Genomic DNA, 6,463 nt, shown 5'->3' with positions numbered 1-6,463 from the left:
ACCCTCCAGGAGGGGATCTGTCCAGAGCCACACCTCTTCAGAACTACGTGGAGGACAAGAAACCCAGTGGACAGGGAAGCCACCCACAGGCTTCTATGTTTAGCCAATGGTACAGACCACTCCCCTCACCCACCCAGGCAGTCAGCCAAACATGACCTCATCTCTTACTCTAGACTCCACCCTGTCCCCTGCTGCCTCCGCCCCCAGCCCTGCCTCGGCAGACAGGGGCCCAGCCTAGCCAGCAACTTGGAAATGAAGAGAAAAAGATGGGACTCCAGGCTCACAGCCAAGGGAGGCCAGGAAAGACAGGAAGCTGCCACACATGGTGGAACCTTTGACCTTTATTCATGTCCTGCCCTCCCACCAAGTAAAGTCAGAGCAAGGCTACTACCCAAAGCAGAAACCCCAGTCCCTACCCCAGACTCCTCCTGTGAGCCAGAAATATATAAAGTGCTGGTGTGTGATATGGGGAAGGCCAAAGGGACTAAGAACCCTATCCCTGGACCAATGCAGCGGGAGGAGGGGCCCTGCTCAGGAAGGGCAGGGCTGACCAGCCTGGTTCCCAGAGGCAGGGAGGAAGGACCTACCAGCCCCCACTCGGGGCTGGGAAAACTCATGCAGTCCTGGGCAGGAAAGAATCAGAAAGGAAACTGGCAGTGTGGAGTCCTACAAGGGTGGAATGGGATGGATGGGTGGGTGGTGTGTGTTTTGTACCCCTGTGAGGGGGAGGGCGGGGATTGGAGAGACTTGGGAAACTCAGAGAATGGGACAGCCCCTCCGGCGCTTATTCTTGCGGACCTGGAGGCCAGCCCGAGTGGCCATCTCAAATACCTCCCGCACCCCTTCCTTAGTCTTGGCTGAGCACTCAAGGTAGCCAAAGGCACTGATCCTGTTTGCCATGTCCCGGCCTTCCTCAGATCGAACAGGCTCCTGCAAAGACAAGATAGGGGGTCAAAAGAAGGGGCAAATCAATATCCTCCATACACCCTGCAGAACACCCAGGTCCCAGCTACCACAGGCGGTTTCCAGGCTGGGGCCCTAAGACCCAAGTCACCATTTCAGAATTCTGTCTATTCTCCCCTCCCACCCAGCCTTACCCCTACATGCTCATCTCTCCTCTGAACGTGCCCACTGCCCAGCTGACCTCCGTTCTCATCTTCCTCTGGCCCACTGTTCTCAACTTTCACATCGTTGCTCAGGTTGTGGTGGCCCCAACCACAAAGTTTAGTCGCCACTTCATAACTAATTTTGCTGCTGTTATGAATCATGATGTAAATGGCTGATATGCAACCACCAAAGGGGTCATGACCCACAGGCTGAGAACTGCTCTAGTCCCTCCTACATAGCTACCAGAATATTTTTACTAATAGACAGACTGGACATCTGTCCCCAATTAAAACCTTAATTATCCTCCCGAGATAGTCTACCTTCCTTACTGTCCTCTAAATAAATCAGGCCCCAGCCTAGGGTCATTTAGCAGGTCTCTGAGTGCACACCCTCTGAACCTTTTCCTCCAGCCACTTACAATGCCCTCCCTCCCAGGGCACTCTAACGCACAGCTTCCACACCCCCATTTGACAGGGCTGCCCCTGAGGGTGAGGATGGCTCTTCATCCATCTTAGTAGCCCCAACTCCAAAGACAGACCAGACCATACGCTGGAACAAGTTGTAAAAACAATGCCCTTGGACAAGTCACTTCTCTGACAGTTTAGGTACTCTGCGGACCCTCTAGTTCCCCCAACATGGAGACGATAGACAGCAGGAGGTGAACATCACGGTCCCTGCTAAGGCTGGCTACGGCTGTTTTCCATCCTAGTTTCTGACCCTCAAGGACCTTTCCTCACCACAAGAGCTGCCCCACCCACCTGCTTCATCTTGGCCAGCTCTCTTCTGGTATGCTCATCTTGCCTCAGATCCTTTTTATTCCCCACTAGGATGATGGGCACATTGGGACAAAAGTGCTTCACTTCCGGGGTCCACTTCTCAGGAATGTTTTCTGCAGAGATATCCCAAAAGGTGTAGGTGTACCCACGGAGCACCAGAAGCCCCCCGGTCTTCCACAGCAGTCACAGAGACTATTGAACAGGCAGCACCCTACACAGCTCAAAGCCCTTTGTAGTGGACACCCTCCACACCACGGGCTAGTGTCTCCATAGCAAAGGAGACCTGCAGGGCCTACACTCCCAACACTCCCTCCCCACGGCCTCTGCAGGCTCTCAATCCCTCCTCCAAAGCCTTACCCAGGCTGTCAGGACTGTCAATGGAGAAACACATGAGGATGACGTCAGTGTCCGGGTAGGACAGAGGCCGCAGGCGATCATAGTCTTCTTGCCCTGCTGTGTCCCACAGAGCCAGCTCCACCTGACACATACATAGGGCTACTGAGTAGCTAGCCCAAGGATCCCAAACTTAACACCCTGAGGCCCCCTGAAATCACTGGTCCTATAAACTTACGGAACGTCTTTTAAGCACTCACCCATGTGCTGAGCTGTACTGACCAGTCACACAACCAACAATACACTTTTAAAAATCTAAGGTGGATTTGATCTTTGTGGTGGATGAGCTGCCGTGGTAAGCACCATTTAATTCTTACAGCAACCCTTGGGGGTAGGTCTTACCCTCATTCACCTTTTGTAGCAGGGAGAGGTTAAGCCCAGAGGCAAAGGGACTTGGCTCAGATTCCAGCTCCAGTATGTGGTCAAACCAGATAGTACATCCAGGTTTTCTGGGGCTACAGTTTCACTTCCTAAGTTCTGCTGGTTCCAGCAGGGAAATGAAGCGAAGATGTATACCTGGGTGCTAAGAAAGGACATCCTAGGGCCCTACGTGGCTGGGGGCAGGGTTCCCAGGCAAGGAAGTCTCGGCCTTCACCTGTTTGCCATCCACTTCAATGTCTGCGATGTAGTTCTCAAAGACCGTAGGGACGTAGACCTCTGGGAACTGATCCTTGCTGAAGACAATGAGAAGGCAGGTCTTCCCACAGGCACCGTCACCCACAATCACCAGCTTCTTCCGGATTGCAGCCATGGCTGAAACTGGCAGTCCAGAGGCAAGGGGGATTTGGGAGAAAAAAAAATCCAGTAAGCGTCCAATAGCACGCTTCTTTAGGGGCCCCAAACTTCCGTGAAAACCACAACATCCGGCAAAGGAAGGGAAGGGGGCTTGCCAAGGCATGTTCTTGCCAAGAACCAATCCTGCAGGCAAAAGACCTTGAAATGCTGGTCAGAACAGGTCTTCCGGGATGAGTTAGAATTGATCAGGAGGAAGACAATGACACGTAGAAGAAGCCAGGAATACTGGCTAAAATCTTACCCATTCACGGGCAAAACTCTGGACACCTGAGAAGTGCTCAGGTGTACTCCAAAAGACCTAGATTTATTCTGCCTTGCCTATCAGCTTCATGTTACCAAGATTGTGACTCATTAAAAATCACTAAAATGCAAGCTAGAATAGATTGTCCCTCAATAGAAGTCACGCATGCCTGGTCACGAAGAAGCCAGCTACAGGAGGTGGGGTAAAGCAAGGAGCATTTGCAGCGCAGCTAGGTGTTCGTCTCTCCCTGGACACACGCGCTTTGTTGGGCATTTTGAGAAGCATCTTCAGATCTCCAGCTGCCTGTTAGGTGGGTACGGAAGTCAAAGGACAGCTTGTACTCAAGTATCTCCCTCTACCTTCCAGTGGGCTCCTGGGCTCGAACTCAGGTCATCACTCTTGCGTGGCAAGCACCTTTGCCCGCCGCCGCCGCCGAGCCGTCTCCCTGACCCCAGGCCATCTTATTCTGACAAAAGCAGGACACCGAGGCTCCGTGAGGTTTAGACACGTATTCAGAGTCTGAGACATAAGTTGAAGGGTTACCTCTCAAAGTAGAGCTAGTGATCCAGACTGGACTCCACAGGTGAGATCAGAAGCAAAGAAAGTAAGCCAGAGGGCAGTGGGAGCAGCCGGCAGGCGTCCCTGGCCCACCCCATCCCTTCCCCAAAGTCACACAAAGAAGGCTCAGTCCTGGCAGCTCACGGTCAGGCAGCCCGCGCCCCCCCCCCCCCCTTCCTCCTGGGCCTGGCAGCAACATTGGGTCACTCAGCCCCTGACAGGGGACAATGACCACACTGTGGGGAGCCACACATCTATCACAGCACTGCTGTGAAGGAGCTAATCCACTTGGGAATCACCTCCACCCACTCTCTGGAACAGCCCCTTCCTCCCAAAGGCCAGCTGACCCTGAGGCCCCGGAGACACCTCCCTGTGACTCAAGGCACAGAGTCAGCTTCTCAGGGTTTGCATGTGTCCCGCACCCCAGCACACATGAACAAGCAGTTCACAGCTTCGCAGCTCCTCTGCCTTCCCAGCTCCCCCTCCCAGGGAAGGGGAGCTGACCAGGCTACTGAGATCCCCAGGCCTGCACAGACCTGGAGGGAAGGGAGAGTGCCAGCCAGCTTGGGAGTAGAGATGGAGTCAAGGCTGTTGGGGAGGTGGAGGGAACTAGAGCCTGGGCTGGGAGGAGCCCCAAAAGAAAAGACTAATGAGGATCAGTCTAAGCTCTGACCAGGCAGGGAGCAGTTAAAAACAGGACAGTAACCCGATCTCAGCCCCAAACGTGGCTTTTCCTTTCAATCCCATATCCTGTCTGGCTCAGCTGGACTCCTTTACTCCCTACATACCACCACTTCAGACCCTGGCCTGTGCCGCCTGCCTTTTAGGAAGCAGAGCACTCCAGCCTCATGCTGATTCTTTCCAGCATCAGACTCCTGGGTGGTTCCTCCTCCCCTACACACACACACACACACACACACACACACACACACACACACACACACACACTGGGATGTGAGGGAAGAGGACATGAGTCACAGAGAATTTATAGTTGAGTATGCACAGCCACACTTACCACCCCCCACCACAAGGGGTTCTCCCTGATACCCCAAAAGAAGGAGAAGAAAGCATTCACTCTGCTGCTCATCTCCGTTAAAAGGGAGATCTGAGAAGTATATCCAGGTAACCCACGGGATTTCTTCCAACTCCCCCACCTACTCCCATTAATTCAACTAGTCCAGCTGTATACAGACTGGATGAGACAGCCCCAACCCAGGGTGGGCAGTGTTGACGGAGGTGATGACTACGGACACCAACAGCTAGTCACTTCCGCACGCATGTACCACTTGCTGTCCCACAGCAACATGGTTGGCATCAGAAGGCAGGAGGCAGAGGCCGGAACTTCAGGGCAGGGTTAGAGCCCCCCCACCTCAGAAAATTTTGCATTTAGCCTCTTCTTGGCCCAGAAGAATTGGAGACCCAGGCCAAGCCAGGGCATTAGGCCCAAGGCCAAAATGGCAAGGCTAACACTCCCTGTGAAACGCAGTCTCAGAGGAACTGCCCCACTGATCCTAAGAGAGACAAGGAAACCTCAGGCAGGGCCTGGAGAGGGGTCTGGAACTTGTGGGGCCTTCCCCGGGACAAAACACTAGCTCTCCTGATTCTCTTGGTTTCCCAGGTGATCCAACAGGCCTTTGTACTCTGCTCCCCTGAGATCTAGGCAAGGAATCACTCTTCAGGCAACACCTATTCCTGAACTTTAAAGCCAAAAGTAAAGGAAGAAATGGGCCCCAGCTTTCGGCCCAACCCCCTAACACTCCCCAACCTCCCAACAGGGTAGGAGGCAGAGTCTGGGATTTTGGTGTTCTGTTATTTTCCTCACTCCAGACGCACAAACACAACACGGGAGCAGGATCTCTTCCTAGTCTTCTCAACCGCTTAGCTCAGACTAGCTCCAAAAACCGTCTAGGGCGGCGTCCAGACCCGCCAGGCAGTGGCAGCCCCCAATAGTAACACCCGCCCCTATTCCCGCCATTCCTCTTCCCAGGCCAGAACTCCCCTAGCCGGCCTAAGGCCCTGTTCCTTACGCCCCGCCCGGAACTGGAGCGCCTGGGTAGGGTCGCTCACAGAGATCCAAGTGGATCCCTGGCCCGGCTAGGGAGGTTCGGAAAGGCAGGGCTCAGAAAGCCAAGAGGCTCTGGTTCGAGAGCGCTCTAACCCAGGAGGCTGAGCGCCCGCCCCGCAGTTCGGGGCGCTCTCCCATGCCCGGCCCGGAGCCCCCTGCTGGGCCGTCCCCCCAGCGATCAGAAAACCGGGAAAGTGCCTTCCCTGGAGCCGAGTTCCCACGACGCCTCGCCACCCCCCAGCTCGGGCCCAGGTACCTTCCGCTCCGCCGCCTCCAGCTGCGCGGCCGGTGCCGGAGGCTGAGACTGACCCGAACCCCGCCCCACTCTCCAGCACCGCTCCGGGGCGGGCCAGTCGGGGGAGGGAAGGGGTCGACGGGGGGCGGCCCTTGGCTCGGCCCGCCTCTGCTCCCGGCCCCGGGCGGCCGCAGGTCACCCCCGCTGCGGGCCGGGCGCGGGGCGTGGGGCTGGAGCTGGAAGGACCGTGCCGGGGAGATATCTGGAGTGTTGGGCGGTGAGCGGGCGGGTGG

At 55.5% G+C, this 6,463-nt stretch overlaps 1 protein-coding gene across 1 annotated transcript; it reads right to left on the bottom strand.

The window, feature by feature from the left end:
* Window positions 1-321: 321 nt before the first annotated feature.
* On the bottom strand, window positions 322-6,463 carry Rhoc (ras homolog family member C). The gene is made up of 5 exons (XM_052731067.1): window positions 6,192-6,463; window positions 2,872-3,035; window positions 2,241-2,361; window positions 1,866-1,996; window positions 322-930 (listed from the first exon to the last, which is right to left on the bottom strand). Exons 2-5 carry the CDS (start codon window positions 3,025-3,027, stop codon window positions 757-759), a joined length of 582 nt encoding a protein of 193 aa, XP_052587027.1. The 5' UTR covers window positions 3,028-3,035; window positions 6,192-6,463; the 3' UTR covers window positions 322-756.

The sequence above is a fragment of the Peromyscus californicus genome, unplaced genomic scaffold, assembly GCF_007827085.1.
Source record: "Peromyscus californicus insignis strain IS unplaced genomic scaffold, ASM782708v3 Scaffold_9__1_contigs__length_137607984, whole genome shotgun sequence".
NCBI classification, from domain to species: domain Eukaryota; kingdom Metazoa; phylum Chordata; class Mammalia; order Rodentia; family Cricetidae; genus Peromyscus; species Peromyscus californicus.
This window is presented reverse-complemented; position numbering and strand designations above follow the sequence as displayed.

Bases quoted from the DNA above. Each gene is read 5' to 3' on its own strand.
- Rhoc (XM_052731067.1), bottom strand. From the start codon at position 3,027: ATGGCTGCAATCCGGAAGAAGCTGGTGATTGTGGGTGACGGTGCCTGT. The intron at 1,997-2,240 runs GTAAGGCTTTGG...ATATCTCTGCAG, and splicing joins TGACAGTCCTGACAGCCTGG to AAAACATTCCTGAGAAGTGG. The intron at 931-1,865 runs GTGGGTGGGGCA...TTGTCTTTGCAG, and splicing joins AGCTGGCCAAGATGAAGCAG to GAGCCTGTTCGATCTGAGGA.